General features: G+C 39.3%; 1 protein-coding gene and 1 long non-coding RNA gene across 6 annotated transcripts; one reads left to right on the forward strand and one right to left on the reverse strand.

Annotated features, from left to right (window-relative positions):
* The first annotated feature begins 1954 nt into the window (after positions 1-1954).
* Positions 1955-9670, forward strand: slc2a10 (solute carrier family 2 member 10). 5 transcript variants are annotated; one of them, XM_028576319.1, is made up of 6 exons: positions 1955-2065; positions 4622-4699; positions 6176-7432; positions 7704-7826; positions 8934-9069; positions 9162-9670. In XM_028576319.1, the coding sequence occupies exons 2-6, from the start codon at positions 4696-4698 to the stop codon at positions 9256-9258; spliced, it is 1617 nt and encodes a 538-aa protein (XP_028432120.1). In that variant the 5' UTR covers positions 1955-2065; positions 4622-4695; the 3' UTR covers positions 9259-9670. The 5 variants fall into 5 exon arrangements, with proteins under 5 accessions (XP_028432120.1, XP_028432119.1, XP_028432117.1 ...); XM_028576318.1 differs by lacking the exon at positions 1955-2065 and adding an exon at positions 2178-2262; XM_028576316.1 differs by lacking the exon at positions 1955-2065 and adding an exon at positions 2786-2987.
* A 1504-nt stretch (positions 9671-11174) lies between these two features.
* Positions 11175-12735, reverse strand: LOC114554793 (uncharacterized). The gene is made up of 5 exons (XR_003692465.1): positions 12530-12735; positions 11933-12009; positions 11770-11852; positions 11486-11688; positions 11175-11411 (listed from the first exon to the last, which is right to left on the reverse strand). It is a non-coding gene; the product is annotated as an uncharacterized LOC114554793 (long non-coding RNA).
* Between the last annotated feature and the right edge of the window lie 893 nt (positions 12736-13628).

Genomic DNA, 13628 nt, shown 5'->3' on the forward strand with positions numbered 1-13628 from the left:
CACCTAGCGTCCACTAATGAATACACATCAACTAGCTAGATATAGAACTAAAAGAAAGTTTTTACATACTAGTCACATCTTACCTTGGTCAGTGTATCTTTTGGTCATTCGATTATCATTTCATAAAAAGGTATTAAAAAAACAAAAAACGAATGGTTATTTGATTTTCGTTTTAAAATACAAAATTTGAAATTGAAATACAAGGCGTTTTTTCCTTTTCCTGGTCAAAAGGGGATGCGAGATATTTAACAAAATATGCTTGATATTCATTTTCTATTTCATATAACAAAAAATAAAATCACTCGAAAATAGAACGTTGTCAGATGTTGTCATTTCCAGTGCAACACAGCACAGGCTAAAATGACTGTGGAACATCTATACTGTCAATATTAATATTTACAGTCGATGCTTTGGAACCCTACTCTGCTTGATGATGCTTGAGGTGGACTTTTATTTAAAAATGTCACATTAGTTTATTTCCCTCTCCCTGCCTCCCTCCGTCTCTTAGTACCGACATTATGCAACATGACCCCACACAAATTGCAACAGAAACTCTTTCAACTGATCTATTCTCATAAAAGTCTCCTCTATAACATAAAAAGTCCTAAGAAATCCAAGTGGTGGAAAGTATTGAAAAATACTGAAATCAGTAATGCCAGTTTCCCATTGCAGCCTATGTAAAAGAGACACTACAGGTGAATAGGGAACTATTTTAACTCCCAGATATCCCCATTAAACTTCCCCAGTTGATTATTTACATTAAGACAATAATCTCTTGTATTACAAGTATTCTGAACGTGTACTTAATTATACAAATGACGGAGGCATTGTCTAATTAAATATGTGCTAATGTGCATAAATAATGGTGTTTCAGTATTTTTCAACTTGGACTTGAACTTATATGTTATAGAGGAGACTTTTATGAGTAATACACATTTGTCAGATTTTCTGTTGCAATTTGTGGGAGATTCACTCCTTTTTTTCCTCACATAATGCTTTTAGGCCTACTCTCCCCACTCAGAGACAACGTCAACTTCTCCGCGAAAAGAGTTGATACCAGCTCAGGAAATAATAGACTTTCAGTTCACGGCTGTAACGTTACTGTTACATTAACGTTACTGTTACAGCGCCAAGGTCTGATCCCAGCAAACTTTCTGTTACTGCCGTTGAGTTTGCTGATCTGGCGGAGAGTCACAGGCGGTTCGGGATCAGATCATGGGGATCAGACCTCCGGTGCTGGGTCCGACATTAGCTTCTGCCGTTTTCTTCAAGTAGCAGCTAGCTAGCAGCTAGCCATCAGCCCCATTGGTTGTGACCCGGGTCCCCGGTGCCGACTGATTCTGGTCCGTGTGCGAAGATAGTGTGACTCGCACTATCTAACATTAGCTGGGTATGAGACGAATCTGCCGAGCTTGTGTTTTATTCATGGGTGTATTAAGGTTTTATTTCCTTTGGGAGATAGTGATATGGTTTGATGCACTATGCCAGGGAGGCTAGCTAGTTGCTTTTAGTCTGAGACTGTAAGATAACCAAACTTAATTTAAATATAACGTACAAATAGGGAAATAAATGTTGACGTTAAAGTCTTGTTTATGAAAGGAAAAGTGAATGACAAAAAGATACACTGACCCTTAACCATCTCTACATCATACATATATGTATATAAACTATCGCTCCGTTCAATTAATTAAATGATAATGTAATGAAAATGTATTTCCACAATTGCATTATAGGCTAATTTGAGTAAAAATGAAAATCCAACAAAAAATGGCAATTAGCCGGCTCTGTTTTAAAGCTAGAGTAAAGAAAACTAGACGACCTAAGGAATCCAACCAACAACCATGTCATGCTAACTCCGTTCTCTCTGGAACATACAACAACAAACTTCTAGCTAGCAAGCTACACTAGCAAGCTAGCTAGCAAGCTACACGCTAAATGCCAAATTTTGAAGAAGAACATTTGGATTGTGCAACAAGGCAGGCCTGTTTGGTCATACGCAAAGTCCCCCTCACTTCTGAAATAAGGCTACACCCCTGCGTGAAGGGGGCTAAATAATACTCAAAAGGTAGGCTACATTTTGGCGAAGGAAAAACTGAAGCGACTCCACATGATTCTAACATAGAAACATGTTTATGGAGGCTTTTGGGGAGAATGGCTGTAAAGTTGATTTAGTGCTCAAAACAGGGTTTTCACATCACAGGAAGCATTGTGGAGGCGTCTTCACATCATTCCCACACAGAAACATGTTAATGTGAGCTTATGGTAAGAAGTGGCTGTAAAGTCGTTTTAGTGATGCATACAAACTTTTCACCTATTCAAAAATAGTGTAATTGAATTTTTCTGCATACTGGGTAGAGGTGTTAAAAGTCGCATTGCCGACGTGGACAATTCTGCATGATGCAGTGCTGACCATGATCGATTAGCCTACTGCTTGTGGATTTTGCAGTCGCTGCTGTGTTGGTTGTGTTAAGACTGTTAAGTGTCATTTTTAAGAGCAGATGCAATAAAAAGGGGAGTTCATGTTCATAGTAAATATCTGACTGCTTGAATTTGTTGATGAAAACCACGTGTATAATAATATTGAGGAAGCAATGCATCATGCTGCCAGTATGTAGGCCTACATCATTCCGAATGATGTAGCCTGCATATTTCTCGATATTCTTTTAATAAATGGCTCGAAAAATAGTGCAAATACCTGCTGTTTGGGAAAAAAAGACTAGGTTTGGATTAAGCCCTGAATCTAAACAGCTGGCTCCAAAGTCCAAAATTAAAACTACTGACTGGTCCTTTAACCTGTGAGTGGTGTGTTGAGCCTCTTCGGGACTTTCCTTCCTGGGAAAGTTGGACAGTTGTCGACCTCTGGTGTCAAAACTTCGCCAATAAGTTTTTCCTCTTATGACTTGACACGGCTGCCACGTAGCTCAGACTTCGAGGGAAGGGCCATAATCTTCAGGAGCATCTCTTTATTATCCCCTCCGCTGTTTATGGTGAGTCTATTTCCCTTCCCGGATGTCTCATAGCCGAACTAGTCCACAGCGGATTAAAGTGTCTTCATAGTTCATTAACAGTGTTACAAACACAGCGAGGCAGCAGACTGTCGCATCTACTGTCTGTCCCTTTAACAACGGACAAATAGTGCGAGTCGATGAATAGAGGCTCTATTGTCCACAACTGAAACTGTTAGCAGGTCAGGGACTGTAGACAGCGAGGACTGGAGAGAACATGGTCACTGGTCAGGTCGGTTTTCTTTTAAACTAAAGGAGACAGTTGTGAGATAGACCCAGTGGTGGAATGTGACCATACAATTACTCAAGTACTGTACATTTTTGAGCATTTCCATTTCATGCCACTTTTTACTTCTAGGCCTACTCCACAACAGTTTGGAGGGAATATTGTACTTCTTACTACACTTATCTGAAAACAGTTAATCTAATTAAGAATTTCCATACAAAACATATAAAGAAATAATAAAATATGATGCATTGCTCCAGTACATTTTGCTTGAGTAAAGGATATTCCTCCTCCACTGGATAAACCACACTCTTCACTTCCTTATGTATGATCACTCTACTGATTTAGTTTCTGCAGGTATATATTGCATATTGTAAACTAGCTAGCAGCTATTGTAAAGTTTCTCTGTTCGAGTTGAAATTGTCAGAATTCTGAATTATGATGCTAGGCTACATATGTACATACATACATACAACCTTCACAGTTACAATTGATGGGAGGTTTTGTGTGCCTGTCCAAATATTGTTTTGAGTTTTAAATATCCACAAGTTAGTCAGTTCTGAACCAAAAATTATAAATGAAGACTGACCTCTGAAACATCCCTCTCCCAGTTAGGACTGTCCTCAATTGAAGAAATTCTTGATCCACATCTTTTAAGATTACTTTTTGGGGATTTCCACCTTTAATGGGTAGGACAGCTAGATATGTGAGATTCAAACCCTTGACCTTCTGCACCGAGGAATAAACCTTTATATACGTGCGCCTGCTCTACCAACTGAGCTAACCCAGCCACACACTCATGTGATTTTGTTGACTAATTGATTAGTTGATTTATTCGACAGATCTGTAAAACTGAGTTTCCCCACAAGAAGCATGCAAAGCACCACTTTAAATCTTGTTTACCAGAGATAATAAAATAAGTTCCTTATAGGAAATAAGTCATTCAGTATGAAAAAAAACATAAAAATGACTAATCGACTAAAGAAATCTTAGTCGTCTAAGACCAAAACGGGGGGCAGCCCAACTCAAAGTTAATTTCTGTAGAGGTGGTGCTTGTAATCACACTGGTGTAGATTCCTCAACCTAATCCCCACTGCTCTGTCATTATCAGCTGATATTTGGTGTTAATATAGGACTAAACAAGCTAACTGATTGCATCACAGCTATTTATTTTGTTGAGCCCATCTCAAGTGGATTCCCTAATGAAATCATGGCAATCAACAAAAGGGTTGTCATGGTGACAGGGCTGCAGCAGGCTCTTGTGGGCTCCCTTGTCTTGTCTATTCACAGTACACAAGACTCACAGTGGGTGCCAGACCAGGAGAGCACTGCAGGAACTGGAGATTGTCCGAACCATTTTATTTTCTTATGTTTTGCTTATATTTCACAGAGGATGTCTTCCAAGAAAAATTAATCCAGTCTTGCACAGCCTGACTGAAATGTGAATGTAACAGGACAGAAGAAATGGGTAAGTTAAATGTAAATGTGTGATTCTCCATTGTAAAGCAGTTAAACAGTGTTTAGTTTTACTCTGATGTAAAGGAAAGCAAGGGAAGGAACAAATGCATTACATTGTTTCCCTGTAGGGCTGACCAGTGTGTCCTGGTTGGTGATGGTCCAGTGAATATGAAACATTCCTTTAGTGTGGGAGATCTGGGTTCAATTCCCACTGTTATACATTAACCAATGTGTCCCTGACCAAGACACTTAACCCCTAGTTGCTCCAGAGGTATGCAACCTCTGATATACTATATAGCAATTGTAAGTCACTTTGGATAAAAAGTGTCAGCTAAATGACATGTAATGTCTGTTTAAAGTCAATGCAGATACCATTACTTTAGTATCACAGCTCTGAAACTACATTTAGACCATCAATAGTACTTAAAAAAATCATAAAACTTTTCAAATCAATCAATCAATAAAATGTGCAAAGAAACTTAATTATGTCAGGTTTACACATGGACTGTGTCTGCAGTCAGTGAGGAACTGTTGAATTGATGGCAGGGTTAATCTTTTATCAGTATTGAGATTCAGAAGCTTTCATGTGGACTACCGTCTGCCTCATTTGCATTTTTGTCAATAGAACACTGCGCATGAAAGACTCAGGTTAATGTGAGAAACAGCTGCGGAACAGTTGGAGTGATGAATGTGAATCATTCATTTGGAATTAACTAAAATATGATACATTCTGTAAACTAATGTAAAAAAAAAACATTTTGAGATTGGATATACTTTGCACAACAGAGCTTTGATCAAATTCATAAAAACACAGGAAACCTATAGACTGCGACGACTTTACCTTATATTGTATATTATGTATTGCGTAAAGCTAATTTATATCTACCTGAGTAAAAACATAGTCTACATTTAGACTATAGACTGTAGAAAACGTGGCTTTAGCTTAGTGGTACCCAAACCTTTTTCAACCACAGCACCCCTTCATAGGATTTGTTTAGCTGAGACACGCCGGAGTGAAGCAGCACCCATTTTGGAAACCACTGCTCAAGCATTTATGACCTCATCCATTGCTTCCTGTAGGCACATTTTTAGGATATGACTTATAGACTTGCTGCTATCTGGAGAGGTTAATAGAGCATGAAATTCCTGTAAATACAGTAAACAATCTCTAAAATATACCTTGCTTTAAGCCAGAATCAAACTGAACACTTGTTAAATATGAAGTCAAATCTGCTGTCTTGAAGAAAAAAAGGACTTTGTATTTCTTTTTGTTTGAATGGATGTTAATAAAGCTGCAGATTTTTTGGAGTCAGCATCTATTGGCCATTAGTGGTACTATCTGATGAAAACCCCATGAAGGTGAAACATTGATATAAAATTCACAAGTTCACCACAGAGTTTATTTTGCTGTGTAAATGTATATATCTTTTGTTAAGAGTGCTCTTCTAAAATAGTATGCCACTGATTTTTTTTCCCTTCCTCCCAGGTAGTTCCATCCTCCCGTTGGCCAGTGTTATGTCCAGTCTGGGCGGCCTGGTCTTTGGTTATGAGTTGGGCATCATCTCAGGTGCTTTGCTGCAGCTCAAAGCAGAGTTCAGACTCTCATGTGTCCAGCAGGAGGCTCTGGTTAGCTCTTTGTTGATAGGAGCTCTGCTGGCCTCCATTGTGGGCGGCTGCTTGATCGACCATCGGGGCCGCAGGAACTCCATCCTCCTCAGCAATGTCTTGATCCTTATCGGCAGCCTGGTCCTGCTCATCGACTCCTTCTCTGCACTGGTGGTGGGCAGGATGACACTGGGCTTCGCCATGTGTATATCCTCCATGTCCTGCTGCATCTTTGTGTCCGAGATGGTTAGCCCGGACCGAAGGGGCTTTCTGGTAACACTGTATGAAGCTGGAATCACTGTGGGCATCCTAGCAGCTTATGCTATGAACTACATCCTGTCTGACTCCAAAAGAGGGTGGAAGTGGATGTTTGGATTAGCCGTAGTACCAACTATGATTCAGCTGGTCTCTATCTGGTTTCTTCCATCCAGCACAAAGGAATCTTTAAGCCAAAAGTATTGCTTTCAAACTGAAAGAGACCAAATAAGTACTGTCGGAAACCAAGAAGCAGATGACTCAGAAGTCAGCTCCAGTATGGAAAACAGGAAGGTTCAGTTCAACAGCATGTACCTTATCCAGCGTAAAGACAACATGAGGACTCGGACTGTCATTGGCCTCGGACTGGTGCTCTTTCAGCAGTTCACAGGCCAGCCCAATGTTCTCCTCTACGCCTCCACTATCTTCCACTCAGTGGGGTTTCAGAGCAATGCCTCAGCAGTGCTGGCATCTGTTGGCTTGGGGTTAGTCAAAGTGATCGCTACTCTAACCTCCATGGTGTTTTCAGACAGGGTGGGCAGGAGGCCTCTGCTCATCAGTGGTTGCTCTGTTATGGCGCTGTGTCTGATAACCATTGGATTCCTCAGTGGGCATTCACTGATGAATGCTAAGAGGCCTTGTAATTCTGAGGACTTTAACGTTAACAGAACAGATGTACCTCATTTAAATGTTTTTGACATGCCTGAGAGCCAAAGACTCCTTAATACCAACACACAAGATGTAGTACTTGATCAAGTTAGACAGAAACTACCGGACACTCCTCTGGCATCTCCTCCTGGCGCCCATGGCACAGTTGTGAACTGGATCATTCTTGTGTGTATGATGGCTGTCGTCAGTGCATACTCCGTTGGATTTGGACCAAGTTTGTATATTCACTCAAAATGTTTATTTTTAATTTTTAGATATAACCATTTTTATTCCGAATTGTGCATTTAAAGCTACACAAGGCAAGATTGATAGAAATAGCCATACTATAAACTAATACACGTACTAGTATGTGTAATAGACACTTTAATAAGCATTTTGGAGCTGCTAGCATGCAAAGATGCCTACCGCCTTTAAAATAACCCTATCCAACTTTGAGTGGGTTATTAGAGCTAGTAAATTAAGCCGTTTCTTTTGTCTTTGACCAGTGACCTGGCTTCTCCTGAGTGAAATATTTCCACCCGCTGTCAGAGGAAGGGCATTTGCATTCACCAGCTGCTTCAACTGGGCTGCCAACCTGTTGGTCACATTCACATTCTTGAATTGTATCGGTGAGTTCCCATACATCATTTACCTGGCGCAAATTTTCACTAGTAACCGTAGGAAAAGTGCAGGTGTAACTAAAAAAAAGAATAATGTTCCATTGACATGATAATATCACCTTTTAAGAAGATATGGTGAACTTGTTGGCAAAATGCAAACTGTAAAGGATGAAGTAGAATGCAAATGAGTTGCAAGGTGGGATATGTTAGACGGAAACAGTAATTGGAATAATGTTAATTTGTCAGTCCATTTTAAAATTCAGTTATTAAGTAATTATTAGGATATATATATATATATATATATATATATATATATATATATATAAATGTAATAAACAAGTGATCTTTTATTATAATAGTGTAGCATGTTGACTTACTGGCATGGCACACAGAGACACTTCAATGAAGTGGAACTGTTCATTTAATTAGTTAAAGGTGCTCTAAGTGATGTGACACGTTTTTTAGGCTACAACATTTTTTGTCACATACAGCAAACATCTCCTCACTATCTGCTAGCTGCCTGTCCCCTGAACACACTGTAAAAAAACGTGGTTTCTGTAGACAGCCCAGGCTCCACAAATGGCAACAAAAACAAACCGCGCCAACCTGCACAACGAACCATAACAAACAGTGTTCCAGCCAATAACCGACAAGGAGTTGGTTGAGTCATGAATACGCATTGTGGAATTAGCCTACGTGCTAATGCTGCTGCAGTCCAACTCCTTCTTGTCGGTTATTGGCTGGAACACTGTTTATGTTTACACACTTACACAGGAGGACGTCTTATCAAATGAAGGGAAAACATCTGTGTGGGTGGACTACTGTGTACCACTTTAATGCTAAAAAGCTAGCAAGATGTGAAAGTAGCATCTCCTCTGGGCTCCGTAAATCCATAAGTTATTTATTGCTGTCGGTGTGTAAAGATCATTTCAAACTATATTTAAAAAAGCTTATTTTGGAAATAGTTACTAAGCCTGCCTTCAAGATAAAATAAATAAATTGTAATGCTGCTTCAAAGTAAATTTAAGAGCAAACATGACTTATTGTGTGATCTTATAAAAATATGATACTACTACTAATGACCAGCAGAGAGTGGACTCTGTTTTTAATCAACAGATGCGATCGGTCTGTCTGGGATGTTTCTTTTGTATGGGATGGCTGCTGTGGCAGCTGCGGTCTTCTTCTTCTTCATGCTACCAGAGACCAAAGGGAAGACTCTGGAACAGATAGACAAGGAGCTGTGTTCAAACAAGTAAGATCTATATTTGTCTGATTAAAAACACAAAATAATTTCAGGTGGCATGCTAAGACACTGATGTGTGTGTTCTTGGCCTTGTTTTGCAGGTTTTATCATAGTGAGGAGTGCTGTTGCATCATCAGCTGGAGAAACACTTCCCCACAGTATCAAAGAGTGCACTGTCAAGTTAGCCCCTCAGGGTGATTAATACTGACAGGCACTGACGTAAAAAAAACAAAAAAAACATGATGGTTTTAAACTCATGAGTTTTTTTCTCCATTGCACGTAGATATTGGAATACATGTGTGGTATCTTCGTGATATCTTTGTGTTTTGTTTTTTGTGATCACGTTTTTTGTTTTGTAGTCGTACCAGCTATCAAACTGGCTCTTTTTGGCATTGAAACATTTTTACAACATAGATAGACCTTCTTATTTAACTTCAACTTATCACAAAGCTGAAAGCTATTGTAAATGACATGTTGGATGTGTTCATTTACATTTTTTTGCTTACTAGCAATTCAGTTTACACTCTTACCTGTGGATTTGTCTGATCATTTGACCACTCTAGTTTGGGTCTCCTTCAGCAATAAAATGAATTAATAAAAAAAGTAAAACTACAAAGAACACAATGATATTGTGAGTTTTTAATGATCTTTGAGCCTTGAGCCCTTGACAGTATTGCTCGTTCTTAGCATGGCCATAGTGAGCTGTTAGGGGACGCCAGGGAAAATATTTGCTGTTGCTTCCAAGTTCCCATGAAGTACGGTGCACACAGAACTATAGACTATAGTTAGAATATTTTTTTATATTTTGCAGAGAGCACCAGAAAACAACCAGTACTCCTTTACAGTAACATAACATAGGATGGAATAGAATAAGTATCAGATATAAAAGTATAAAAACAGTATAGTATGGGTATCATATAGTAAAATACAGTACATGTAGTAGGTCTGCAACTAATGATACTTTTCATAGTCAATTAATCTGTTAGTTTAGATTAATGTATTAGTTGTTTGGTCTATAACATTTCATAATATGGTGAAAAATGTGGATTAATGTTTCCCAAAGCCCAAGATGATGTCCTCAAATGTCTTGTTTTGTCCACAACTCAGATATTCAGTTTACTGTCATAGAAGAGTGAATAAACTAGAAAATATTCACATTAAAGAAGCTGCAATCACACAATTTTTACTTATTTCATAAAAAAATGACTCAAACCGATTATCCAAAATAGTGTCTAACTGCTTGTCAATCACTGCTCAGGCACACGCATTAATTCTCCCTTGTGGGGGGAGGGGCTTAGGAGACCATTTGGGCTTTAGCAGAAAGGGGAGGAGGGACTGAGAAGTTTTTGATGTTCAAATTCTCTGGCTAAATCCTGGATCTTCACAATCCTACCTACAGCACCTTTAATATTATGAAGATCTACTGTATGCCAATGCATGGCTTTGTACAGTATTTGTATTTAATTGCATCTATAATATTTATGTCCATGTAAATTGTTCCCTTCAAGTGGACTTAAATTGTTAAAATGTGTGTGTGTGGATAGCAGCAGGTACAAAGGACTGCCTGAAGTGCTTAGATGTTCAACCTGGGACCTATTCCATCAAGCAGGCTAAAGGCAAAGCCAAGCTTAAATGGCCAAGTCTGGCTAATATGAGTGAGAGTTCAGTTCCATCAAAGAGGCTGAGATTAGCCCCAACTCAGTAACCATGGAAACTATGACTCAGGCTAAGCCTCAACCATGGCTAAGCCAGAACTGTGGCTCAGGTTACCGTTCCATCAATCTGAGCCTCAACCCTGTTCCACTAAGGTGGCTAATGTGAATGCCAGCCAAGTAACCATGGTAACTTATGCTGCCGGGCAAACCTGGTCTGTAGCAGGCTAAAAGTGAAGCTTAGCACCATCTATGATCAAAGAATGTCCAATAGACAGAAACAGAGTCACACAACTGTCATGGAATGATAAAATAATATGTAAAACATAAAATATATATTTGTTTTTTATTATTTATACTAATTATTATATTATCTATAAGTACATTAAAGAACATTATCACAAAAATATAATAAAAAATAAGACAAATAAATACAAAATTAAACTAATTAGCAAACAAAATATAAAAGGAAATTGACGCATTGAAAATAAAAGATTGAATATGTACACCAAACCAATTAGACGTAAATGCCCTCCAATCTCATTCAAACATTCTTAAATCCATTTTTAGAATCTTTTTCTACAATTTACTGTAGGTGATATCAATCAAAACCAAAGTTCAGTGTCTTTGACTAAGTGAGACAGGACATAGTAGTGTTGAAACATTTGAATGTTATGTTGGTGGGTCACGCAGGTCAGGCTGTGGAGACAGAATGGAACATTAAATACAGTAAGAACAATAACCTTTTGCTGTGCATTTGGATTCATACTTACATCCTTTTCCATCTTCCTGATCTCAAGTTTGATCTTCTTAATCTGTAGCCTCTTATACTCCGTTGCATGGAGGAGATACCGCTTCTAAATTGCACAGATGTCCTATGATGACTTAATGCAGTTAATGGTGGGTAAAAGGGAATGGCTACTCACTTCACTTCGTCCAGCAGATGTAGTCCTCTAGCTGGGGAAGGCCTAGGTTCCTGCAGGAGGGTGTGTGGTATATTATGAAGGTGTGATTTTAACATTTCAAACACAACCAGTACATTAATGATTAGGCTTACATCTTGGAGCTCACTGTCTCGACCGGTGAGTGTTTCATCATCGTCATAATCATCATCATCATCATGTGGCTGTTGGCTTGGGCCTTCGAGAAACAACAGTTAATGGGGGAGAGGGAGGGGGCTGACTGCATGTAGTGCAATGTTTCAACAGGTTAGGACCTACTGGGTTGACTTGGGTCCCGGCTGCATCCTCAATGTGCACTTGTGGTGGGTCAAGGAGAATAATTTGATCCCCTGTCACTATCAGACACACAGGTGCATAGTTAGTTATCCCTAATGAGGGTCTGTCACCTGCATTCACTTAGTTACTGTAACAGGGGTCCTCATCTCCATTGAATTGTTTGATTTGCTAAATGATTCTAGATAAATAATAATGCAGGAAATCAATTAAAGCTATCCCATCGATTTGCATAACAATCAGTTGATAAATGTGATGAATATCACTTTCTAACATTACTACTAGGGCTGCCAAATGAAAAAATATGGAGAATTTCACATAAATTGCAGTGAAACAATAATGCTATTTTAATTATTTTCATATGAATGTTACTTATTAGGCCTGTGTTTTTTTTTCTTTGGGGATTTTCCTTTTCATTTTAGGAATTTGGTTGCATTAATAGGTCCACATAATTGATTAGTTTAAAACAAAAACCATCAAGAAATCAATTGGTAGATTATTGTCTACATATATTTTGTCCCTTTGATGGGAGATTTATATAACATGATGATGCTGAAATACTTAAATTTCTTTATCACTTACGCATTCAGCCTGTCGGCAATATTCTGCCACGCCACATCCCTCGCTTTATTGATTGCCGCGGTATTGCCCTTCTTTCGGATTATGTGGCTGTAATCCTCATATACCTCCATGAGGAGGGTTTGCTCCACTGCGGAGAACATTTCTGCACGCTCTTTTCCCTTGCTTTTTGGCATTTTGGACAGTTTTCATTATCGACTAGATGGGGCTTTTTATTTTCCCTGTGGGCGTGCACAAGTTGAGGCTTAATAGGTGAGGCTTGACTAAGTGTCAAGTGGAGCCAGCTGATTTCACTTGATGGAACGACTTGGAGCTAGATTGGGAAGTGGAGCTTAGTCAAGCTTCAAGTTTACACCTAAGTCTGGCAATTCTTAGCTACGTTGATGGAATACCCCCCTAGTTGGGATGATCCAGTGCCTAAATGAGCTGCCCATCTGCCAACAGCTTGTGTGCCACTGACTCCACATTGTCCAGTTCTAGCCCAATCAGAGCTGGACTTGATGCCACCTACCCAGCACACTGGCTACTACAGAGTGATGGAAGCGCTTCAGAAGCCTGTTGCACACACTGAAGGATCCGAGTCTCCTCGGGAACAACAGTCTGCTCTGGTCTTTCCTGAAGAGGGCTTCGGTGTTGTGGAACCAGTCCAGTTTTTTTTTTTTCCTTCCGAGTCCACCCTCTCCACTTCCTCTCCCTGGATGATAAACAGGACAGCGGCCCTCTTGTTCCTCTAGTAACCCACCACCAGCTCTTTTGTCTTGGTGATATTGAGCTTCAGTTGATTGTTGTTGCCCCACGTGATGAAGCTCTCCATCAGTCCTCTGTACTCGACTTTGCTGATGCATAATGCATTACCAACATGTGCATATGACATTTAAAGTTATTTGTCTTCGTATTTAATCTTCCTGCCCATACTGGCCACAAAGTAATACCTCCCTATTTTGACTCAAATGTTAAATCGTGGACAAAATCTAGTCCTTGTTTTGTTCTTTTAACACTGAGGTGATTTTGTACTCCGAGGCTAACTCAGAAGATATCCACTTCGGATTTGTCGAACTCAAGACTGCTGGAGCCTCATATTAGCACAGCATATAAAATGGAC

The sequence above is a fragment of the Perca flavescens genome, chromosome 4, assembly GCF_004354835.1.
Source record: "Perca flavescens isolate YP-PL-M2 chromosome 4, PFLA_1.0, whole genome shotgun sequence".
Taxonomy (NCBI): Eukaryota; Metazoa; Chordata; class Actinopteri; order Perciformes; family Percidae; genus Perca; species Perca flavescens.